This window comes from Perissodus microlepis, chromosome 3 (genome assembly GCF_051167445.1).
Source record: "Perissodus microlepis isolate ML-2025 ecotype Zambia chromosome 3, ASM5116744v1, whole genome shotgun sequence".
Classification (NCBI taxonomy): Eukaryota; Metazoa; Chordata; class Actinopteri; order Cichliformes; family Cichlidae; genus Perissodus; species Perissodus microlepis.
The window spans coordinates 30,370,334-30,396,915 of record NC_140463.1 but is presented as its reverse complement, the minus strand read 5'-3'; the positions used below and the strand labels follow the sequence as shown (position 1 = coordinate 30,396,915).

The 26,582-nt window shown below is 41.7% G+C and overlaps 1 protein-coding gene across 2 annotated transcripts in view; it reads left to right on the top strand.

The window, feature by feature from the left end:
- The first annotated feature begins 152 nt into the window (after positions 1-152).
- Positions 153-26,582, top strand: part of svep1 (sushi, von Willebrand factor type A, EGF and pentraxin domain containing 1) — a 108,160-nt gene continuing 81,730 nt past the window's right edge. The window contains exon 1 of one of the 2 annotated variants that reach the window (XM_084923976.1): positions 153-1,409. In XM_084923976.1, the coding sequence (XP_084780102.1) occupies positions 855-1,409 (555 nt within the window). In that variant the 5' untranslated portion in view covers positions 153-854. The remainder of the gene's footprint in view (positions 1,410-26,582) is intronic. The other variant, XM_084923978.1, reaches the window with a different exon arrangement.

Below are 26,582 nucleotides of genomic sequence, written 5' to 3'. Positions count from 1 at the left end.
AAAGCCTCACTTCACTGTCCGGATGAGAGAGATAGGGAAATACAAGGAGAGAGGGAGAAGGAGATGAGGGCCAGGGGGAGGGTGAGGGTGAGAGACATAGTGAGAGAGAGAGAGAGATAGGGAAAGAAGGGGGAGTTGAGAGAAAAAGAGGAGGAGATATGAAGGGGAAAAAAATGACTTCACGCCGCGACTGGACAGCCCCCTTTTTTCCCCTCAACCTCTCTCTGTCTCTCAACTTTTTTCCTCCCTCCTCCTCCTCCTCCTCTGTGTGTTTTTTTAAATGATTTGGGGAGAAGAGGGGAACGAGCATTCGGAGCTTGGCTGACGGTGCAGGCAGGAGCGTCACATAGGCAAACAGGAGCCTGAGGGGCAGCGCACTGGGACTAAAGAGGACTGAAGAGGCTTGAGGTGGTTTTTGGATCAGATGCACTGACTGAAAGGTTGACTAACAGGCATGCAGGCAGGCAGAGAGGAGATGAAGAGCATATAGGTTTATGTTAAAAAAGCCTTAAACACTGCATGCACAGATACACTGATTTATTTCTGCAGGAAAGTCAGGGAGGCAGACACCTTGTGAGGAAGGCTGAGCATTTGCGAGCAGAGTTTTGCTCCACTGAGGGGAGACAGAAAAAGACAAACAGAAGCACGTTTTGAATGAAAGGACCTTTATCTTCATCTAGCAATGCTTTTGAGGAACTCTGCACCAAGTTGCTGCTGTTTGCCGTGCTCCTGGACGCTGATGCAAGCTTAGGGCACTTTTATCTTCACTGAACTCCTCTTGTAAAGAGGATCCAAGCTGTCTTTCTTTTTTTGCAGAGTCCTCCTTCAGTAGAGGTGCTGTGCTGACTGTAACTATGTTTTATCAAAGATACTCTTTAACACTATCATGGACTACTTGTCTTCTGCTCCTGTGCGTCCTGGATGCGTGGACCACGGCCTGGCCAGCCGTTCAACAATCCCAGAGGCAGCAGCCTCGGCGGTACAGACAGATGTCAACCCTGTCCTCATCCTCCTCCTCCTCGTCAGCTGGTAACCTGTCAGAAAGTGCAGAGAGCAAAGTGGAGCGCCTCGGCATGGCGTTCAAGCGAAATGTGCGTGAGCTGCGTGAGAAAAGCTCCTGCTTGGACCTGGTTTTCCTGGTGGACGAGTCCTCGAGCGTGGGGGCCAACAACTTCCTGAGTGAGCTGAGGTTCATACGCAAGATGCTGTCCGACTTCCCCGTCGCACCGGAGAACACCCGCGTGGCGCTGGTGACCTTCTCATCCAAAACCCACGTGGTGACGAGGGTGGACCACATCTCTGCGCCTAAGTCCCACCAGCACAAGTGCTCCCTGTTCAACCAGGAGATCCCAGCCATCAACTACAGAGGAGGAGGCACCTACACGAAAGGAGCCTTCCAGAGGGCAGCGGTGAGTCAGACTAATGGATTAATGATTAATGGATCTTTACATCTTGACATTGACCCCAAACTTGCTTCACATTTTTTCAGTCTGCGACCTGCTGGGTGTGTGTGTGTGCATGCATGGAGTGATTGTGGCCTAGAAAGGCTGATGTTAATGAGGCCCTGCATGGCTTTGCTGTTGATGTTTCTTCTAAATTACACACCCGCAGACAGTGAAGGGGAAGCCGCTCGCCAGCTAATTGTTCAGGGGTTTCCAGTGATTAAAATACCATAAAGACTGAGCGCACACGTGCACAGAAATACACACCATGGATGTATTTGAACAAACTGTAGAGCAATAAGAAAAATGAGAGAAAAGAAGAGTAGAAGAGATGAATTTTTAAGATTTAACGCGATTAGATGAATCTGATTTTGAGCTTTGCTTTTAGCTATCTTTGATTTTGTAGCTTAAACAAGCTGTTTGGCCCGATTTAGTGTAAAAGCTGGAGTTTTGGGGGATTATGTGGGGTCATAATGTTGACTTGTTTATGGTTTGTTGATTTGTGCTTCCTGACACACACGCGCACACACACAGACACACACACACCCAGGACATATGGCACAGTTCATCCGTCAAGTCCAAACAGCCCAGCTGTAAAAGCTGTGTTGGTGGTATAGGGTCTGGTCCTGTGTAAACATGCAGGCACCTCGACTCATGCCTCTGATCTGCAGTCAGTTACAAACTCATGGAAGCGCTGAATACACAGCAGAAGATGGGGGATATTTAGGGTCTGCAAGCTCACTAGGAAGTGCTGCAGCTGAGTGCTCACCTGGGTGAGGAGCTGACCTATGGGGTTGCTGTAGCTCCGGAGGTAGAGCATTCCTGGCTGCTCCAGTCTCCACGCCAGAGCATCCTTGGGCGAGATACTGACCCCAAGTTCCTGTCACATGTGTTCATCAGAGTGTGAATGTTGGCTAGAAAAATCGTAAAAAACAAGTTCTTATAATGGATGAATGATGCATGTTGTATAAATATCTATAAAGTGCTTTGAGTGCTCAAGTAAAGTAGAAAACCAGTCCATTTACTATATTCTGAAAGGCTGCAGAGACCTGAGTTTGATTCAACCCCAGACTGTTTTCTTTGTGTTATTCCCCCCACCTTCCTTCAGATCCCCGACTATCCTGTTCAGTTTAGGATAAGTCTTTGGTCTGAGGACATGACACACAACCGAAGTGATGTCAGAGTGAGATTTTTCCACCACAAAGACGGCATTTGACGACCGCCCCTGAAGAGTTTTGATGCCTCAGTATAGATCAATAATGTGATTTGTCAATCATTAGAATAGTTTCTGGGTTTTTCCAAGGGTAGCTGTAACCACCCTGAAACCACCCTCACTAACTTCTGATCCAAACCCGGTCATTTTGTTCTGACAGCAGGCCTGAAATATGACAGAAACCACTCATTTCAAAGAGCTTCGGGGATTACTCCTAGCATGCTTTCAAGGGGTAAAGAGTTACAGTCAGCAATCTGGTGTTAAGTAACAGCCTGGTATTGTGAAGCAGCGTCTGAATGTCATTCCAGTTGTCCTTCAGTAAGTTTGCGTGTTATTGCATGCCATCTGTTTGTGGTTAAAGACACAACAGCTCCATTTTTTCCTATCTCAGCATGTCCCTGTTTGATGCCGCTTAAAGGTGCAGATTGATATGCAAAAAATGGACAATGCATAGACACGACACACAGAAGCAGCGTGTTATTTATGTCACTTATTAGATTTAAAAAAAACAACAAACAGTTTAGATTTGACGATCCTGAAATTATAATTCATATTTCCACTCATTCTGAATTTTCTGTTAATTTTTGCTTTTAGTCTTTAAACTTAAATCAGTTTTTTGCTGCACTTTGTGAACTTTGTAACAAAACCCTCATTTGTAGACAAAGGCAGAGGTACGCCAAGTTCTGGCAGGTTTACCCATCTCTCCATCCCCGTTTAAAGCTAATAGTCTTGGACCGTATCCTCCGGCTTAGCACTGAAAGCTTGGCCCTCAGGACAGGTTTTCTCTCACCCTGCCTCGCTAAGTGCTGATAAGCAGACTGCTGGCTGCATCCCAGCTGCTAAAGACCACAACAATAGCAAGAAAAGGCTTTCAGGGCAAACTTTAGCGCCTTATCATTATTCAGAAGCACTCAAAATGCTTTAGGTGATTTATCAAGTGATGTCGTGGACTAAATCAGTCAAAGATGGCTTTTTTAGGGCGTATTTCTGCTCAGGCTCCTAACTTGGCTGTAACAGATTAAAAGTCTGATTAAAATAAAAGCTTGAATTTCACATCTCATGGCCAGCAAACACCCCCGTATTTCTTTCCAGTCTCTGCAGAGTGAGAGTGGGCTGACTGCGTGCTGCCTACACAGAGCTGAGTTTTGTTTTGCGGACGAGGCTAGCAGATACAGACGTCCAGAAAAAAAAGAAAGAAATAAAAGAAGCTTCGACCTGATGGAGCAGAACAGTCTGGCATTTACTGTGTGTCTTCACAGGATCAAGGAAGTGATGTTAGAGTGAAAAATCTGTCTGTAATTTATTGCGTAATCTCTCTTCTGTTTTTGTTTTTTTGTTTTTTGAGTCGTCTGTCCGAATCTGACTGGAAAAAGAAAAAAGGAGTTTTGTTGTCTGTTTCCATCTGTCACATAAAAAATGGCTGCGCTAACACTAGTCAACAAGGCGCATATCCGGCTGTCATCGTGTACCAGCTAAACTGCAGCGCAACCATCAGAGTTTTGAAGTGCAGATTCTGTGGTTTGTCTGTAGGAGAGCGCATGTTCTTAGTTACTTCTTCCAAACACGTGCCCCCACGTGGATCAGTCTGACAGAAAGTCCCGAATGCCTGAGTGTGCATGTTTAAATCCGTGTGAACGTGTGCATCGGTGCTTAGAAACTAACAGAGACAGTGAAAGTTAGGCAGGGAGGGAGAGAGAGGATAATTGATAATTGCAGGATAATAATAATAATGCCATATTTTATTCCCTCGGCGGGTCTTGGCTGTTCTAAGTGCTGTAGAAAGCTGGGATCCATTAAGAGAGACATTTTTCCACCAGCCGTGCATGTAGAGACAGGGCTCTCCTCCAGCGCTCTTCATCTCCGTCTCTCTCTGTCTGTCTGTCTGCCATCTCTCTTTTCACCTAATACATCATGCGGTAGGCTTAAAGCATCAAATTATGTAGGTTAAAGAATGATTTCTGATTTTTGGCTTGGTTTACGGTAAGATTGGAGGTAATGTTCAGCAGTTTGTTATACATTTGGAGTGTAAACTCAGTAATGTTAAGTCTGGTCAAGTGATGTCATACTCAAACTTTTTCTAATACTTATCACCTCAAGCTAAAAGCAGAAAGCTTTTGAGCTGTTCTTAATGGTGACACGTTGTAACTTTGGTTCTTGGAGCGTAGACCCCCTCCAGGTGGGGTGTAGATGAGGAAAATGAATAAAGAAGACCTGTTACTGTCACATCACAAGTAAACCAAAAGATCATAAGCATTATTTTGAACTGTGGATCATGCAAAGCCGCTCTAGGAGAGTCTGAAACTAAAAATATGTTCCTGGAAATAAGCACAATACTGCACCTAGCAGTAGAATAGTTTCCACCGGCACCCTGCTGGTCAGTGGCACTGGTGGCTGTCAATCGACTTGAGTGATCCGGTATGGAAAATTCATTCTTGATGATCTGCATATTTATTTTGGCAAAGATTTTTATACTGAATGCCCTTCCTGAGACAACCCTCCCCATTTATCTGGGTGTTGGGGACCGGCACTAGGAGTACTCTGGCTTGTAGTCACCTGTGGCCGTCTGTCGCAGGGCTAACACATGGAGAAAAACAGCCATTCACGTTCAAATTCACACCTATGGCTAATCTAGAATCACAAACTGACCTAAGACGCATGTCGTTGAACTGTGATAGACGCAAGCCACGGTCAGGATCTGCTTGCTGTAAGGTGACAGTGGTGTTTGTGTCTATATGCAATACTTGGAAATATCAGTAATAAGAATGCACAGTGCCTGCTGGAGCCTAAACATCAGTATGCAGATCTTTTTTTTAAAGACTGTTTGCTCAGTACAATGATAGAAAAACAGGTTCTGTTAGAATCCAGGAACAAAAAAAAACAACAAAAGAAGCAATGAGCATTAGTGGATCCACTTTAATGTAGAGAAAATAAAGCAGGGCTTTTTAATGCCATCATACTGACCTTAATTTTTTACTAAAATTCAACAGTGCATGCAGAAACTTTTTAAGACCCAGTGCTCTACAGCACAGCGAGAAGCCCAGCTGTCATGGAAACTGGTGGGATGAGGAAAAGAGTGCACCATTTCAGACAATCTTTCCTTAAAAGGCATTTATTGTTCTGCACCCACAAAAAAATGTAGTTGTGTATTAAATGAAAAACCAGAAGCTATTTTTTTTGGACATCTGGCCAGTCGCTGCATGAAGTTGGATGGTAGAAGCGTGCCACTGGAAAAGGCTTCAAACGCTGCTGGTGACCTGCTGAGGTCGTCGTTTGGACCTCGAGGCTCTGAGTTTGGATATTGTTTTCAGTTTTTTGATGGTGTTCCCACTAGCTTTTTCCACGATTAATATAATCTGATGTAGACCCCTAGGTTCCTGAAAGCAATACCAGCAGTGTGAAACTTTGAAAAGTCCACACTTTAGTTCAGAGACATTTCAAAATATAAAAAGCGTCGCCGGCTTTTTCTTTCTCCTTTCACTTACGCACAGCAGGGAGTGAAATAATCTATAATGCAGTAACTGTTATGTACTCTTTAGTTCATTAAGTGTGCGGCACTTAATCATGATGATGATTCACAGCACCTCACTGCAGGGTCTGCGTCCTCTCAAGCCTCGCTCTAGACATGATAGCCTTGTTAATGATGACATCACTCCTAGTTAAGTTTATTTTTTCCAGCACGGCCGCCGTACGAAGTCGTTGATGACTTTCAGTACATGATTTCATGAATAGCTCTTAAGGAATAACCCACACTGACCTCGAGAAATGAGCGGCGTGCGTCACCTCTGCTTCTCCAGGGTTTTTTTTTAAACACTTAGTCATTTTCCACGCATTTGCCTCATACACGAGCAGATATCTCAAAGGTGGTACGGCTCCAAGCCTTTGCTTTTATTTTTGTCTGTTGCTCGTAATCTTAATGATTCAGGAATTACGGCTTTTTCCATTGTTTCTTTTATTACAGTTGGGTTTGGATACGAGTCCCAGCTATAAAAATAAAATGTCTCTAAGCGTGCAATTTTACTAAAAATACTCCAGAATCATTCTTGTTCTGCCGCCTCGTTTGTCTTTCCCCTAAAGATTCACCTTTTGTGATGCGTTGCCACATGCTGCCAGATCTCTTTCTTTAAAAAAAAGCCGCCTTTCTCTCTAAAGTAAGACCTGGCTTGAAATCCTAGTGAGCAGAGTGCTAAACTGGACTTGGCGGTCTGGCTGTGTCAGCTTGCCTTCACAGCTGCACGAGACACAGACAGATGGGCAGCGTGTGATGAAAGATAATGGAAGAAATGGGAGTGGGAGAAAGATGGAAGAATAAGAGGGAAAATGAAGTAAAAAACAGGGGGAAAAACTTTCATAGTAATGTTTTTACCTGACTACTGTGTGTGCTTACTCTCCCAAAATCTGGGTCATACCAGATATTAGAGTAGTTTACCAGGGTTAGCCACCTGGTAAGGAGCTTTCTGCTCTCCTGGCCAGTGTGATTTTGGAAATCCATATAAGTTGGACTATCAGGTGGGATATTTTCCTCTTTTTTCCTCAGGGAAAAGATCCAGCAGCTCCTTATGTGCCCAGCTCACCAGAAAAAAAACACACATAGTCGTGCTTATTACTCACACACACAGTTTATGGAGCAGCTGCATGTCTTTACATGGTTGTCATCCTATATAAGTCAGACATGTTATATTATGGTCTGTAAACTAGAGTGTGTGCATGAGAATATATGTTTGCAGTGTGTCTATAAATATGAAAGGTCAGGCTAAAGCTGGCAAACATATTTTTTTTTCTCCTGCTGGATTTTTGAATCCTTCAAACATCCACCATCCATGTTTGAGCCGCATTATGAAGGCCGATTCGGAGGGGAAACACGGTGTTGGCTCCCAAACCTCATAAACAACTACTTCATTTTCAGTAGTCGCTATACAGTAAAAAAAAATCAAAAGGTAAACGTTTAATGTGACTGTAGTATTTTCTTCTTGCTTTGTGTTAGTTTAGGAGAACTTTGGCATTTTTTAGAGCTGCCCAGATATTTTTTTCCCACTGTGAAAACTTGATTCCGAGCCAACATCTTGTATTCCCAAGCTGATGTTCCATAGGATGAAGGCACTCGTGGATCAATCTTCATACACATTTTTGTTCTGACTACATCGAGCTTTGCCAGACCACAACAAGCAAAACAACTATGCTAACATCTCAATCCAGTTTTCCTGTTTGTCCCACTGCTTTGCCTTTCTATCATCTTCTCCTTCCCACCCAGCCTGTCCAAGCAGGAGGGGACGTCATAGTCATCAGCTTTGACGCATTACAGCCAAAATATGCAGCATTGTTTTTCAAAACATCGTCTATTAGATTAAACGGGGGGCTGTGTAAGTTGCTTACATTTGGCCTGCGGAGATGAGCCGTAGGGTTCCTGTGCATTCTTGGCCAGAGGAGGCACACAAACACTAACATACACTTGCAATGTTTGGGAGTCTGATACTTGGCCCGAATTTCTGAGAGCAGCAAATTAAAATGGGAAATGAAGACCATCCATCACCTGAATGCTGGAAAATGTTGTCTTAGACAGGGTGATTCAAGAGGTCCTTTTATTTTGGAAAGAAGAGGGAAAAAAATGCATTTGCTCACTGGAGCATTTTTAAATTTATTGCGGCTGAGTCACCCAGCAAATTTCAAACAAGTCAGTGAATTCTCACCGCAAGCTATGAAGAAATTTAAGCCAGACTCGAGTTAAGAGTAGAAGAGTTTAAAAAAGGAAGGCTTTTCGTGTACAGCCAGTGCAAACTAGTCCCCTCTGTGTTAAATGAAAGCAAGGTGCATCTCTTTGAAGCGATTCCCCAGCTGTGATAAGATGATAAGAAAAAAAAGACTGTTTCCTGTCTCTGCAGCTGCCATTTCCCGCCATCTCACTCTTAATCATTTCCTCCCCTTCAGTCTGTCTGTTTCTTTCCTGTATTCCTCCATTCTCCTCCTCCTCAGTATCAGAGGTACTCTTGCAGGGATGGGTGAGACAGAGGCTTGGAGCTCCTACCAGCCAGAAAAGGCCTGATAAGCCACATAGGAATGTCCAGAGACACCAGAAGAGCTTCAAATATGTTGAGTCTGCAGTGGGATGTGGGGCTGTGCTATCACTGTATGTATATATATAGCACCTCATTAATCTGTAAAATGATTAATTAAGACGGCGGCAGCATGTGCTTTTGCGCCTCCCTTTGACCTGTTAAAGCCAGCTATACTCTGTGTGATCGTGGATTGTGAAATAGGGTCTGCCTGAGAGAATAAGGGATATATCAATGGTTGTGACCCCAAAACTGTAATCACACACTGTAGAGTGGCAGAGCTTCAAAGCTGGCTGTTTAAACAGTCTTGTGACTGATGATAGCTCGGGATAAAATTCAAACTGTGTCTGAAATTTTGGACGACAGTCTGACAACATGACTTCAGCCATGACTTATGTCTGCTGACCAACCAATAGGAAGGCAACCTGAACCAATGCACTGATAAACACTGGCACTTGTTAAAAACCAAACCAAACTCAAATCAAATACACTGAGTTAAGCCATGCAAAACAAAAGTTTGGTATTGGACCAGAGAAGAAAGTGGAGTTGAGCTGTGGCAGCAGAAGCTTGATTTTATGATGTGTTCTTCAGCTGTTGTAATGACTCCGCCAAGGAAGATGTAACATGGAAACAAGTAGTGGAGGAACTGAAGTCATGATTCAGCCCATGATTCAGTGGGTATTATCACTGTTTAGTTTTTATGCATTAAACTGTGTACCACCTAGTTTTATGAGATTCAGTTTGGGTGCATTAATAAGAATGCTGGTATCTCACAATGTGTAGGTACCTAAGCTTTTTTAAAAAATGGAGCAAAAGCAGCAAGTAAGCCTATCGCTTACCAGGTTGGACTCTTTTTCTTTTTTTTGCCTTCAGAGCTCCTTTTATTCTCTGTGGCACCAATTCAACAAGGTGCTGGAATCATTCCTCAGAGATTTTGGGGCATGTTGATGTGATATCATCACACAGTTGCACACTTGCGTTTTCTTCCTGATTGTGGCAGTGACAAAACAGTGCCATGCACTTTATACTTACAAACAATTGTTTGCACTGTTGCTCTTGGGACCTGCAGCTGCTTTGAAATGGCCCCAAGCGACTTTCCTGACTTGTTCAAGTCAATAATTCGCTTTTTCAGATCCATGCTGAGCTCCTTTGACTTTCCCATTGTGGCATTTGTGGGTGTTTGTATCCAGTGAGCTCAATTTAACTGGCATCAGAGAAGTCACCAGCTGTAGTCGCTCACAATCACTCACAAGAAGTTAAGAAGCCATGCTATAAAGCTCATTTCACTGACAACTTTCTAAGTCACCAAAATTGTTAATTCATGTTGCTGTATGTATATTTTTGACCCAGCACATGTGATCACTTTTTTCTGTTAACCCATAATAAAGTCATAAAAGATCCAAACTTCATGAATGTTTTTTTTGTGACAAAGAAGTATCTGTTCCAATCACTCTATCAGAGAAAAATCAGAGTTTTGGAAATAACGGGAAACTTAGGAGAGCCATGATATTATGTTCTTTACAAGTGTATGTAAACTTTTGACCACAACTGTACAAGGCAGGATGGATCCATACCTTTATGTTGTTTACACCAAATTCTGACCATTCAGAGGTGCTCTTTGGCATACCTTCATTGTAATTACTGGTTATTTAAGTAATGATTTTCTCTCTTTTAGACCATTCTCTGTAAACCCTATAGATGTCTGTGTGGGAAAATCCCAGCAGATCAGCAGTTTCTGAAATACAGTGGAACACCGACTTACGAATACCCCATTTAACGAAAAATTCAAGTTACGAAGGCACTTAACGGCAATATTTCTGCCCCTGCTACGGCAAAATGCCCGCGTAACGAAATCCGCTGGCTCTGTTTGGCTGAGCCTACAATGCCCACAATGCCTTCCGAATCATGTGACAACCCCCTTGGCTTTCATACTTGCGCTTCGCTGTTCCACTTGAACGACGTATTGTTGTTGCAGTTAGCAATTAGCCTATAGCCTATCGTTCACTCAAGAGGCGAGGTGGGTGCTTCGACTTACGAAAATTTTCGACTTACGAAAGACCCTCAGGAACGAATTCATTTCGTAAGTCGGGGTTCCACTGTACTCAGAGCCACTGGCACCAACAGCAATGAAAACTTCAAAGCCACTTGCATTACCTTTCTTCCTCATACTGATGCTCAGTTTTAACTTCAGCAGGTTGTGTTGACCATGTCTATATGTCTAATTGCACTGAGTTGATGCCATTTGATTAGGTGATGAGATATTTGCATTAATAGTAATAATAATGACTACTCTGTGCTTATTAATGCCTCATATTACATATTGTTATCTATGATTGTGTGTAATATAAGACATTAAAAGATGAGTTGAGATGTTGAGTTCTCAAATCATTTCCAACACGATGAATCTGTCAGTAAACTGAGTACGTATTTGTGATAATGAGCAGCTGAACCACGCGTGCATAAGATCATTGCGTAAATACTCAGTGTTTATTTTTCAGTGACCATTGAAATCAAAATAAAATTGCATGCTTGAAAATAAGGCCAACCAAAAAGATTCCTAGACTTTGTTTATGAAGAAGTCTACCTTAACCCAGATATTTCATCCTCTTATATTTTGTTTCAGGAACAGTTAGGTGGATGGTGTTACAGACGTTAGGAACAAGTTGGCAAAGAATTGTTGCCCATAGCGTACTTCACTTTCATGGCCAGAGTAATATTGTCAAAAAGAGCTAATTTTGAATAGTGCATTTATGAGTGTACACCTTAAACACACAGAGACTTGGGCGTAGTTGGAAATATATTCAGACGCTGTCATGGCGATGGACATAATAGACTCAACATTATGTGTATGCTTCAGTGTGAGCGTGAGTCTGATTGTATGTTTTGGGTTCCAGAGGAAGAAATGTATTAATCTCAGGTTCTGCTCCGCTGGGCCTCTTCATACTGAATCATTGAGACTGAACACTTCTCCGCTCTCTTCTTTGAAACTCTCTCCATCGACCTCAAATATGCTTTACTGAAACACTCTGGGGAATTTCTTTCTCACAAAATGCTGACTGACTGAGCTGCTCTTTGTCTCCATTGTCATCATTAATTCTTGGGTTTGGAGGAAAGGAAACTCTGGGCTTCAGAGTGATTTTTCATGGCAGAAGATGCAATTCAGCATCTTAACATGTATCCAATTACTCCTATGATGGTCTCATTTCCACAGTTGGTGAGTATTTCTTATAAAATGAAGCTGCATTGTATTTTATTTTATAATTTTCACTTTACCTTTCTTGCCTTTTGGTTTCTGCTAACAAAAAAATAATTGGTTTCACTCTACTACTCTACAATTAACAATTACAGCCTAGAACCATATTAAAATTAAATTTTAGCGAAAAAAAAAAAAGAGTTGCATTATGCATATTTACACCATAATTTAAGGATCATGCAAGGACGAGGCATTCATAATCTGCCTGTCCATCTATCCACAATTCACAAGAATCACTGCTCCTCCGAGAGCATTGTTCAAATTTTAGTCAGACAAGATTAATTTGTCCTGAATTTGGCTGTTTACAAACCTCCTTGACTTGTCCTCATTGGTTCATGCAGCACAGCCAGCCAGTGACAACAAAACATATAACTTTATTTCTGTACTTCATAAAGTTCTATAACCGGAAAACTGTGATGATCATGAGCTTTTACATCACTGAAATGTATTTATTTTTTACTTCAGCAGTTCTTGAGGGAGCCTGACTTTTATTATGTCACACAAGCACAAACAAATAGACAGATACTAATGATAATGATACTAAAAGTCACTGCTGGGTTAAATACTCTTTTGCAACAGTATTTATTTGAACAGTGCAGATTTTGCCTGTCACAAGATATACATTTTATCACCTATCAGGAGAGGAACTGAAGCCACAACCAATGAGAGTGAAGAATGTTGCTGATTGACAGATAACCTGGTAGTAAATACAAATCATCATTTGTTTGACCGACACTAGTACGGTGACAAAATTAGCACATTTGCAAGATAGTATCTATTATTTTCATGTGGAAAAATACTGATTGGTTAATATTAGTGGACACTAATGTTTCAGCTGTATTCATTTAGCTGTACAAGTTTAACTTTATACTTTATGCGTGCAGAAAAGACTGCTCCTTTCCTGAGACAAAAGTAAACATCCGAATGAGGCTAAGTTCAGCTTACTCAGGGGATTTTCTGATGTGGCTTTTTTGAATGTGTGTTTGTTTTGACATTCAATGTTAATTTGAAGACTCGGGTCTGAATTCTAAATGCACTGGTTCAGCTGTGCTGCCTTTTATGTCTAATAGCACGGACAGTATTAACCTTTGTTACTCAACAGCAGCCTGCACACTCCTGTTCCTACTCTCGTCACACTCCGTCACACTCCTTCACTCACCCCTGCTCTCCCCTCTGAAATGGATACCAAATACTTTCCAGAAACAGGGGCCTACTTTCCGACCTCTTAACGTCTAGACGAACCCCGAGGCCTCCTCATTTTACCATTATCTCACACACATACACAAACATGCGACGTAACAACAAACTGCCCTGTATGACCACAAATGAAAAATGAGAAAATGAACTATGGACACACACAAAAAGTGAAACAGGGTATAGCAGAGGAAAGGAAAGAAGTGAGGGGTGAGAAGTGACATTTGAAGATGTGCTTGACTTTGACAGAGAGAATAGAATAAATAAACCAAATGCAGCTTTAAGGCATCAATTATTGAACAGTTTTTCTGTGCGAGTGTCAGAACTGTGAGTTTATTAAATATCGTAACTCCAGTCATCAGCCAAATCCGTGAAGTAATTTCAAGTAAGGCGCAAAATATGATTCCTTCAAGATGTGATCTTATTGGATTATTTAAAATTGCTGTACAGACGTCATAGGATAAAGCTGTCAAGGCTCTGTGTGCAGGCGGATGGAGAGGTGGATCCAAATGCAGGACTCAGACACTAAATTGAAACTCAAAAACCTCAGTTTTATTGCTGGTGACAAAACAAAACATGAAGTGAACATAGACTACTGAGACCAAAAACACACAGGTATAATCTGAGGGTACGACGCGACACTGAGCACAGGAAAACACAGGGCTAATATACACGGTGGTAATCAGGGAATGGGCAACAGGAGGGAGAAACAGCTGGGAGGGATTGGACTAACGAGACAGGGGGAGCAAAGCTGCACACACTAACATAAGACATAGACTTTCACAATAAAACAGGAAACATGAATCACTAAACAAAGATGCAGACACGACACTGAGAGACAGACTAGACACTGAACTAAACCTGCAATAAACATGAGAACACAACCAAGGAGCAAATCCTAAAACATGAATAAACAGAAACCTATAATTCTCATAATGGTCAACAATGTAAAAGAATCAAAATACAATACAAAATACAAAATTAAACCAAGACACGAGAAACTCAAAATACTGGGTCAAAACTGACCCAGAACCGTGACAAAAGCGCCCTTCAAAAAAACCAAAAAACTGTTCGCCAGATGTGATTCGTCAAAATGCCTCCGCTCTCTCACAGTTGTCACCATGCATCGATAACTTAGAGATTTCTCAGAGTCCCATCACACATCTGTGGGGAGCTGCTGACAGACATCCAGGTAGGGCAAAGACACTCACACCGAGAGGTCAGCTGAGTTCAGCTCTCATAACATCGGGTGCGTCTGCAGCTCGCTGTAGTGCAGAAAATCTCAGAGAGGCCCTGGATGCTTACAAAGATCTCTTTGAAACACTGTCAGCTCTTAGAGATGCCACATCTTTCTCCATCTTTCTCTTTACCCAAGTAAATTAGTTCAATTAATTTAGCTTTAATTTTATTTAACTTCTTGAAAATTTGCACCATCTTCTCTGTAGGTGCTTCATTTTGCAGCCGAGAGCTTATGTCAAGTGAGTACTGTACGAGTCTGTAAAATACACCGCGATTTGTTCTGGACTGTTTTGCAACAGATTTTCCAAACTCTGGAATCCACACACAAACAAACCCCATCCAAGATCCAACTCTTCCCAGCATCCTAGTCCCAAGTGTGTTTTTGAAATTCTCCTTCATCTTCTACATGTTTGCTAACGGAGAGGTGATTTACTCCAACAGGGCAGTGAAGCTATATATGAGTTGATGTGTCACACCTGCCTCACTGCGAGCAGGCATCCTGGTTTGGTTTATTTAAAAGTTTATACTCAGAAAGCAGCCCGGTCCAGTGAAACTTTAAAGAATAGGTAACATGCAGGTAAAAAGATGTGCCCCTGAAAATACTCACTAGTATAGAAATCAACAGGATAGTGTTTAAATACAAACTCAGAATGGATTTGATTGGGAGAGATTTGACTTTATTAGGAGATCTACCACTGAGCTTTGTTGCCTTTGTACGAAAAGATCATAAATGTATTTACTCTGGACCAGGAAGTCAAACTAATTTTACATTGTGGCCCAGTTTGATCTTATGCGGCCCTGAAGTTTAATTACACTTATAATCCCTCAGACATTGTAATGTAAAAAAAGAAGTGCAGTTTCAACAGTATGTCTCAGTTTTTCCTCCTTGATACAGAAATGCTTCTGGAGTAAATTAAAGAAATGCGGACCAAGCTCAGTATGACGGTACGACTCATCCATTTGTGGGGCTGAGGTCACTGAGGCAGTTAAACAACTCCTTGGTGGCAGGGCCCCTGGGGTGGATGAGGTTCGCCCTGAATTCCTGAAGGTTCTGGATGTTGTAGGGCTGTTTTCGTTGAAAATGAAGGCTGGTACCTTTGGATTGCAGACCAGGGTGGTGCTTCCCATATTTAAGAAGGGGGTGTTCTCCAGCTATAGAGGGATCACACTCCTCAGCTTCCCCTGGAAAGGAGGTGGAAAAGAGACTCAGTCCCTTAGTCGAACCTCCGACACAGGAGGAACAGAGTGGTTTTTGTCCCAGTCACAGAACACTGGACCAGCTCTTTACCCACTCGAGGATACTTGAGGGTGTGTTCCTCTGAGTATTCAGTGGGAGGTGTGGGAGTATAGGCTGTGTGGTCCATTGCTGAGGGCAATTAGATCCATACAGTTGTTGCAAGAGCTTGATCCGCATAGCCAGCAATAAGTCAGACTCCTTTCCGGTGGGTGATGGACTCTGCCAGGGCTGCACTTTTGTCACTGATTCTGTTCATAAATTCTATGGACAGAAGTTCTAGTTGTAGCTAAGTTGTGGAAGGCTTCCATTTGGACTATCTCAGCATCTCATCTCTGCTTTTCACAGATAATGTTGTTCTGTTGTCTTCATCAGGTGATGGCCTCCAGCTCGCACTGGAGCGGTTCACAGCCAAGTGTGATGCAGCGGGAATGAGAATCAGCACCTCCAAGTCTGAGGCCATGGTCCTCAGCTGGAAAAGGGTGGAGTGCCCAATCCAGGTCAGGGGCGAGTTACTCCCCCAATTGGTGGAGTTTAAGTATCTCGGGGTCTTGTTCACAATTGAGGGGAGCGGGAGACTGACAGACAGATTTGCTGCAGCTGCAATGAGCGGTCCATCATGGTGAAGAGAGAGCTGAGCGTAAAAGTAAAGCTCTTGATTTGCCAGTCGATCTACGTCCCTACCCTCAACTATGGTCACAAGCTTTGAGTAGTGGCAAAAAGAACAAGGTTGTGGATACAAGCGATGGAAATCAGCTTTCTTTGAAGGGTGTCTGGCCTCTCCCTTAGTTTTTTGTAATTACTCTGTGTTTTTGCTGTGTCAGACTGCCTCAGCATTAGCTCATCAGTTTTATCTTTCATTTCTATCCCTTTTCTCTTTCACGTGTCATCCCTGTTTTTCCTGCCATGAAGTTAGACTCCAGGGTTTTCAGTAGACGTCATTGTATATAGTATATGCTGGTTTGGATCTTGCAGAGTGTGTCCCACTTGGCCTCTGTGCTAAGACTGCTGCGGTCAAATAACTGGCCCCTGCCCTGGCCAAAACCACTGGTTCCAGTTTAAGAATTAGAGGATGAAAATGAGGTGATTGAGGCCAGTGGAAACAACGGGAGAGCATGTGCATGAGTCTGAAATGTGTATGTGTGTTAGCGTTCGGTCGAGTGTGCATCAGTCCCAGTTTTCATCTCCAGGTGCTAAATCGATCATGTATATATATGATCATTAACGGCTTTTTCTCAGCAAGATTACACAAAAACTACAGAGCTGAAAATTGGTGTAGAGGTCGACCATGGGCAAAGGACAGACTCATTAAATCATGTTGCGGTTTCACATTGCTTTCCATAAAATTTGCTAAATAGGGCATTTTGGTGGAGAACACACACTGAGCACCAGTGCAGCTCTCTCCTTTTCTGTACCTTACAACTTATTGGGTAAATCTTTTATTTTTAAGGGAACCTAACCAAGTATTAGGTTGGCTAAATACTTTTTAAAAACAGCAATAAAAAAGTGTCTTTTTTTCCTTTACAGAGAACTTTTACTCCCCCCAAAGAGGTCTTAGTCAACATTGAATACAACTTTTAATTTCCAGAGCAGTTTTATTGATTGGGACTTCATTTAATTTGTTCATCACAGATGACGATATTACTGGAAAATCTGCACATTGGTGTCAAGCAAAGTAACACAAAGTCTCTCACAGATTTTCTTTACTGTAAATGGTTGCATGCCTGAGCCAGGAAACCATTTTCAGTGTTGCATGGATATGGCTGATTCATTTAATTTAAAAGTTTAGATGTTTCATAAACAAGATAACTTAATACTAACTTTTTAATCATCCCAAACAAAGACTGTTTACTTGTAAACTGATGGGAAAGCACCTGGCAAGTTCTTAGTGGAAATTAATGAGGCTCTCAGTACTTATCAGAGTCAGTGTGTGACGTCTTTCAGTGTACTTTCCTTCACTGTGGGACTTGCACATCTGAAAATTCCTTCAGAATGGAAGAGGAAATGTAAAAACTCAGTGAGATCAATACGCAGCTTCTCTCCTCTCGTCTGCTCCTGTTCCATGCATCAGGAGTTAGTCGCTTAGCCAGACGGGAAATTACCGCACACCACTTTCGTCTTTCAACCTAGTACCAGAGGAAATTATTCACTTGCTACTTGCTTTGAGCCCCAATTATCCTCTGCACCTTCTTTTCTCTCCTTTCAGAGAAACGGGGCATTGAAATGAGATCAGCACGCTGGTCTGCAGAGGGCAATCTTTATGCTTCCCGGTTCTGTAAAACCCAGATGTCAGTAAAACCCCCTTGACAGACACAAATGTAATTCAAGAGCTTTCCGCACTGGCCTTACGAATCCGTCACTGTGTCTTTCCTTACACTTTACCCATACAGTGGATTGCTCCGCTGAGACACCGATCTTAGTTCACTGACTTAAGAGAGGACTCTGGTTATAAAAATCTGATCTACAAGTGGGGAGTCTAGAGGAGCTGCTTTTAGTTTATAGAGGTGGATTACACTGCTTCTGTACTGCTGTACAAATATAAACACAGTCACTTGTATTTCTATAATAACAATTACATCCATAAAAACCTTAGATGCACATCTAAGTTGTAAGCTTTTTTTAATGATTGTTTAACTATACTTTTGTCTAGTTGCATTCAAGAGGTGGAAACAAGTTGTTGAATAAAGAAATCAGCAGAAAAAGACTGAATGAACTGTATCATGTCCAATAATGTCATGTAAGTATTTTTGTCTTACAACTGTTAATGTTGTTAACGATCTTTTATTAGCCTGCTGTCAGTGGAAATTGTTTTGTACTCTTTTTGTTTTGATATATTTAATTACATGTTCAATGGCCACTTTGTTAGGTACACATTGCTAATATGAAGTTGGACCCTCTTTGGCTTCATTAGTGTCTTCATTCTTCATGGCACAGATTCAACAGGGTGCTGAAAATATTCCTCACACAACCACATCCCAAAGGTGCTCTATTGGACTGTTATCTCTTGACTGTGGAGGCCATTTGAGTAACATGAACTCATTGTCATGTTCAAGTAACCAGTTTGGAACCTGTCTTTCAGTCCAGCTTTTACCAGCCACTGGTAGGACTTCTGGATTTCAGCCACTTCCTCTATCTGCCAGTGGTACATACCAGGCAGGGGCCTATTCTTTAAGGATGGTTCTTCCTCGCCCTCCTCTTTCTTGGGTTTCTGCTGCCTGAGGTATTCACTGAGCATGCAGTCAGTTGGAGCCATCGTGGATGCTTGTTGTCTCATCCTGCACTGTGTTACTGACACAGCCTCCTTCCTTCCACTTAGCATATAGCCTCAGGGGTGCTGGACTTGCATGGACCCTCCATGCATGAGCATATATGTTATATATATAACATAATATATATATATTAGGGGTGCAACGATACACAAAATTCACGGTTCGGTTCGGTTTGATACTTTGGTGTCACGGTTCAATATTTTTTCGGAAAAAAAAAATGTTCATGCCTTTTTAATTTGTCATTTGTTAAAATTATAAATATATATTTTAACTCAAAAGTACAGTTTTTAAATTTAATGTTGCTGGAACAACAAAGTAATAAGAAAAATAAATCTATCTGATCGAGAAATCACTCATTTTTGGAAAAGAGAGTTTATTACAGAGAAATGGCTCTTTCAAAAATAAAAGCTATACTATATTACTATATTCTCAGCAGCATATTAAACATATCAGGTCCCCATAAGGAGAATCATGTGCTAACGGCTGTCTAAATGACTCGGGTAAAGTTTGTAGCATGCGTGCTTGTTGTTTTTGTCTGCTTCCACTTCCACGTCTTTGCACTAGGATGATGTCGGCGTAAATGTGCAGTCATATTCGTTGTGTTCCCACTAGTGCTGTCAGCGTTAATCTTGTTAAAATGACATTAACGCCATAGCGCGGCAAATCTCCGTTAACAAGTTACCGCGGATCGCCCCGTGCGTGGGGCTGGACGGTGTCAACGCGTTAACAAGCTAACTGCGCCAACGCACTAGTTCCCACCAATTGAGCATTGCGTGGCACATCCGACATACTGTTTTACTTTTGTCCATGACGCGCTTACCATCAGGGTCATGCTTCACATGAAAACCAAGATAGTTCCAAAGGCCAGATCTGAATGAGGGTGGGGGAGGTTCAGTTTGCCATGTTGCAGCGAGCTTAGCTTCTGTCTTGCTAGCTTGCGCTGCGCTCAGTGGATCTGCACTCGACAGTGCAGCCTAGGCGGAGTAGTTGAACGCAGATCCACTGAGCGCTCAACACAGACAGCATCGTCAGAAGAAAAGTTGATAAAATAAATAAAAAATGTTGCATTGTTCGATACATATGCGTACCGAACCGAAAGCACTGTATCGAACGGTTCAATATTGATCAGTATTGTTGCACCCCTAATATATACATATATATATCAGGGGTCCCCAATCCCAGTCCACGAGGGCCGGTGTCCCTGCAGGTTTTAGATGTGTCCTTGATCCATCACAGCTGATTTAAATGGATAAATGACCTCCTCACATGTCTTAAAGTTCTCCAGAGGCCTGGTAATGAACTAATCATGTGATTCAGGTGTGTTGACCCAGGGTGAGATCTAAAACCTGCAGGGACACTGGCCCTCGAGGACTGGGATTGGGGACCCCTGATAGATATATATACACACACACACACACACACACACACACACACACACACACACACACTTGTATGTATACATCACAAGTCTGAACCTTTGATACAAGGCAGGATACCGGCTCTGAAATCTAGCCCTATCGTGTACAAATCTGTTCACAGTATAAATGGACAGAGCAGACAGTGGTTTCTCAATCTTAGAAAGATTAGAAAGAATTGTAGCCTCAGTTTCTTGTTCTTAGCTGATGGGAGGTTTGACGTGTTGTACATTCAGAGATGTTCTTCTGCATACTTTTGTTGTTACGAGGGTTTAAAGGAGTTACTGGTGAGTTACTGTGTGTCTCCTATCAGCTCAAAGCAGTCTGACTGTTCTCCTCCTCACTGGATGTTTTCTCTTTTTTGGACCAGCAAGTCTTCTTGACCATGTCTACATGCTCAAATTCTTTGAGTTGCTTCTGTGAGTTTGACTGATGAGATGATTAGATTAACGAGCAGTTGAACAGCTGTACATAATGTAGTGGCCAATGAGTTCATATTCCAATTTAGATTATACATTGACAGGCCTTATTAGCAGTGTGCAACATTTCATGAAGCTACACATGTTAGGATCAGAGACATATAAAGTTAAGACACTTAATGAAAGCAGAATAGATTTTATCCCCACATAGAGTTGACCTCATGACCTGTGCTCATGTTTCTCTCAGACAAAGCAAGAAAAGTTCATGCCAAAGGGCCAGCATGAACAATACCAGGCACTGCAACTCTGGAATGCACACTTGAGAATATTAATCACACCTGTACTCTTTTAAGTATGACAAGCAAACGCTGGTTTTGAGAAAGGTCAGTGATGCCTTTATCCCAACAGGTGCTGTGTGGCTTACAGCCTTGATCACGTCCTGCAGCAAGGAGCTGATGATGGTCACGCAGTGCTTGTGATTCCACCCAGCATGCTGCAGCTTCTTTCAAAAGCATCAGAAGTCTTTTTGATAGAAATAGTGTGAAACTTCACAGAGCTAATGAGGAGGGCAGTCCTCTGAAGTCAAAGGTGATAGTGTAACAGGCCTCTGCCCAAGTTATGCAGTTCCTCGTCTTATGATAACTTGTCTAGCATTTAGCAGACTGATGAACAACTGACCACCACTTTTTCTCGTTTTCTGATAAATATTGTGTGTTATTGTAAATAACATGAAAGGAAAAAGGCATAAAACCTGCTTCAGTGTAAAGTATCTCCAGTGTTAATATCTCTGGCCCGTTAGATCCACACACATGCACACATCATGCTCACTCTCTTAGCCTCTCTTTCCGTTTTTCCACTGTGTGCATGTCCATGCATGAATATGCTCTCAACTACACGCAGATTCCCTCTCACTTAAAATAGCTGCTGCTCAGCAATTGATACGTGCTGCTAACAGCAGCCTTGTGAAGCTGTGTGTGTGTGAAAGTGATAAATGAGTGGCTGGTGGGTGGGGTCAGTGAGAGTGGTGAGGCTCAGAGGAAAATCAAAAATGTGTGATATTCAGGATGGAGAGGTGAGAAGACTTTGAAGACTAAGACTGTGTTGGTAGGGTCAAAGGCCAGAGAGGCAAGCAGGCGCAAGAACTGGTTGTCAGCACCTTCACTGGTCTGTGTTCAGCTGTGTTATTCTGCTATTAGAAACCTTGATCTAACTGGAAAAAGTGTGTTTCCACTGGGTGACTCTGCTCCTGAAGCTGTGGTTCTATTAAAAGTAGGTTGTCTAGCACATATTTTTCATATGAAAGGTTTTCATTTAGAGTTGAATAAACCCTGACCAATTCTGGAATTTTGAAACAGATACCAAGCTCTTGACTTCAAACTTTGGATGTGTGTCGTAGCTTTCAGTTATATAATTTGTCCATAACAAGAAGCAGAAGGCTACAAACAATTAGGAAGACCTATTGGTTTTCTTTGTCGCCTCTTGTGGAATTTTCAGTGGTTTAACCAACCAATTTAAAGTTGCCAGCTCTATAAATAGTGTATTTTAATACTAGCTGACATTTTCAAGACAATAAAATCGTTAATGTGGCCCTTAAAAACACTCCAGAACAGCTGCTGTGGACCTTATTGCCAGGACTGTTAAGCATCTTTCAATATAGTGGAATAAAAACTATGTGTTATTTAAAGGTATAGTGTAGTAATGACATCCTCTGCATAGAATGAAGCAGAATGAAGTCACCCACCCTCTGTATATCTAATCTGAGGTTTTCTGGTCAATGTCAGGGCATTTTTATATTTTGGAGCTCTTGGTCCTCCCCTCTTGCTTCTCACGCTAAAGCTAAAGCAGGATTTAGGTACCTTGGCAGATAAAGCTTCTTACTGAGTTTACAAGTATACTCTCATATTCTTGCTCATGTCAGTGTCTATGTGCCTGTGTAATAGAAGCACTAGGATTATGTTATTAGAGGAATTCGTCTTATCAGCGAGTTGTCTGCTTCTGTTTGGTTTATTTGTCGTTTTACTTCACCTCCTTGAGAAGATAAATTGCTTTATAGTTACACTGTAAAGTGTTATTAAAAGCATTTACGAATAGGCAATGGCAGAGGGATCTCTCAGTTTGGAATTTCTTCTTTCTTTCATATTTGAAATTTAAATATTCTCAGAAGAGTGGAGTTTATCTTTGTTTCTGCAATGCATGTGCGCATCCCTAATTGTTAATAATTTGACAGTCAGCATTTGCCAGAGTTATGGTAGTCGTCCAGCCTTAGCAAGGCATCAGACCCCACTGGCGACCACAGGTCACTTGGAAAAGATGTGTATTCCCCAGCGAGTGGTTGCTGGAGGTTCCTGGCAGTCAAACTGACCACCAAGAGGTACACAGTGCTGCATCGTAAGCCTTCTTGTTATTGCTTTGGTCAGATTGCTGCAGTTGTCTGTAGTTTAAATGGAAGATACTTGCCAACTTCTCACCAAGTAGAATTGAAACTGTGAAGAGGGCAATGCAAAACAGAAATGGAGACTTCAAAGTAAAAGTTTTGAAATGTGAGCCAGAACTTTCTTCGTATACCTGTGTTTTTTTTGCTCTTTTTCAAGTTTTGCTACTACTTGGTGAGGAGTTGGTGTCCATTGTAGGCACATAGATTGGCTTCATGCAAACTGCAGCAGACCTTTGCAGTCTTTCATCAACCAAAAACAGGAGGTTTTCAGTCCATCGTGCTCCTTACTATTTCACCAAGCTACTGCCAGTAACCTCCAGGAGCCGGTCGGACAAATATTTTTTCATTAGCAAGGTGACCTGGGGGGTTTCTAGGCTGTGTGACTGAGACTTTTCTGTGCTACGCTTTTTCACAAATTGCATACCAATGTATCAGTCAGGCTCCAGTAACAAATGAGTAATGCGCTTTGTCTTTGAAGCAATACACTGCTTTTGATTAGTGTAGTGTTGATTTGTCCTTGTGTAACTTTCATCTTGCTGCTACAAATCAACTTTATACCTCTGAGATGGGGCTGTGTCTTCTCTCTGCAGTGATTAAAGGCACAAATCACACAAATTCTTTAAGCACATGGATTTGCTTTGGCACCTTGAGATTAAAATTTACCAAAAGCGTCATTCGTTGGCACTTGAAAAAACCAAAAATATTTCAAAGAGCCAGTAGTGGCAGCCTAAATAACATGTTTTTATGGGCTAAGGTTTGTAGGTCTATTAGTAAACCACTTGCTATGTTGAGGTTAGAGTTTGAGCATGTCAGATTCCATTGGGTTGTTTTCTTTGGTAAGTGAGTGTGTTCATAAGTTTGTCTGTCTGTCTCTGTTTGTGTAAATGACTGTAGGTAGGTAATTGGTACATGTATGTGAACCCACAAGTATGCTTGCATCCCTTTGTCGTCTTGTGTGAGTCTTTTTGTTAACTTTTTAACCTTCTCCTCTTCGAATTGTGTAAGATTTCCATTTTAGAGACTATTAGTTGTCTTTTCAACCTCGGCAAGAAACGTTGTTCCAAGTAGTTGTCCAAATATAGAGACAAAGTTTGTATTGGCCAGAGTTTTAATCAGTTCATTTTGAAAGGCCATGTGCTGGCAGGAAAACCGTCCCCCAGCGCACGATACAAATCACCCCCAAACCCCCACCTAACTTTTTCAAAGAAGAACACAAAAGCAAATATAATCAGTTTCACTTCACTAAACACTAAATGCAAGTGTTTCCCAGCAACAGCACATTTGTATTACTGTTTTCGTTCGTTTTCTCGGAGGACAAATATGCACAACATCGTGTTATTTATAGCAAGCTTTTCCATTGTGCAAATCCATGGTAACTCAGGCTGAATCCATACAATCCCAGAGCAATAAGGACCTATATGTGTCCTCCTCCTCCTCCTCTTCAATGGACCTCCCAGCATGAGCTTCCTCTTGATGTTATGAGGTCTAATATAATCCTACTAACGACTGGCCCAGTCCAGAACAAACACAACAATCAATGAATTGCAACTTTACGGTAATATCGACCACAGTCGCTGACATCTCAATTTTCTGCTTAATAAGAGGAAATCTCCACCAAAAATTGATGCCAAGATAAATAAACCCCTTGGGAGAAGAGGAGGACATGGAGAAAGGAACATGAGGAAGAAATGCAGCTACGGCAACAAGAGTCAGCATAACAAAGGAAAATGCTGCGTCTGTCTGTGCAGTGTGGTCTGACCCAAGTCTGGAAGAGATGGGATACATTTTCATGGATGCTTTAAGCCGGCGACAGTCCCCAAATCATTCCCTGCGCATAAGCAGTTTCAACATGCCAGTCTGGAGTCAGGAAAGCAACAAGCTTCACCACACTGTTGCCTCTGTTTATTTCAAAAATCAAAGCTAGGCCTTGGAGATGATGCCGTGGCTGCTCGGAGAGTGAGGTAATGATCTCTGTATTGCAAATATTGCATAACATGTCAGATTCCATGTTAAAAAATGTTTTTCATATCATGGATTTATAGGAGTGTAGCCAGAATACAATTTAGGTGCAAGCACATTATTGGATGATTTAAAAAAAACATTAGCTGTCACTTTTTGGTGATTGATTCCATTAGTCATATAGTAAAGGGATCTGTTTACAGCGAAAAAGGCAGAGATAGCTTTCCTACCAACAATAGCCTCAACAAAACACATTCCACAAAAAAGCCATGTCATTTCTGGCTCTAAATCTAAGATTCTTCTGGCTTTCTGGTAGGTACCAAGAAATGATGACAAACTGATTATTGACCAATAGTGAGTGAGACTGTGTGCCATTCGTTTATATTGAAGTTTCACAAAAAGGGGTAAAAACATATCTCTAAAAGGAGGAAGGCTGCTCAATAGCTCTTTATTTTGTATATATTTAGCTAACTAACTCTCCTGGCTGGTAAACTATAATGTCGGGGTTAACCCTGGACTATGAATGTGGTTCATTCCTTACTAGGGGTAAATCGCCATGCGAACATATACTGTAGACCTAACAGGTATGAAATTACCTTCTGTTGCCCAGCAAAGTCTCTGGAAAATAGCATCACCGTTCCTGAAACATCACTCAAACCTGTGTGCATAAATAGCAGAAGGGTCTAAAGGTTTTCAGTATATTCTAGTCTTTGTGTTTCCCGGATGAGCATCAGTAATAAATATAGAGTCTTAGCACAACTTCATTCCTTTCATTTTTTCTGCTGAATGCACTAATTTAGGCGCCGACTTGTACATGAAATCACTCGCACATTCATGCAGCGCTTTTAATACTAAACTACTGTAATGAGTTTCCCCTCTCACATACACTCACATCGCTGCTTTGTGTGCAGCAGCTGTTTTTTTTTTTTCAGTCCAGATTATGTGTTTAACCTCTGCATATTTTTCTAACATAAAAACATAATCTTTCTTTGTAAAACCAGACCCCTCAGTTACCAGTAGACTTATCTACAATCAGATACTTCCAGCAACATATCTTTAATGTGAACATGAACATTAGCAACTTTGTCTGACTGCAAAGCCTGATGGCTGATATCTGGGTAAGTGAAGCCAGAAAGGAGAAAGTACCTTGGCTATACTGAACTCGCTTCATAGTACAGGGCCCAAAAGCGTACATATCAATTAAATCCTAAAAATGTCCACACAAAAAAAACCCAAACAACAAACTCTGAACAAAAAAGAGAAATTGTGAATGACCTAAAATATAATGTCCAAGTCTCACTCAGATCATTACTGCTCCTGTTTATTTTTCCCAGTGAAGTAAAACAGCTCTTTCCCTGTATTTACCGGTGTCAGAGGAACAGAAATTTCAAAATAAACTGTTTTTTGTACCAGTGTATGAAATAATGACATTTTAATTTGAATATCACAATTAGTAAGGTCAAC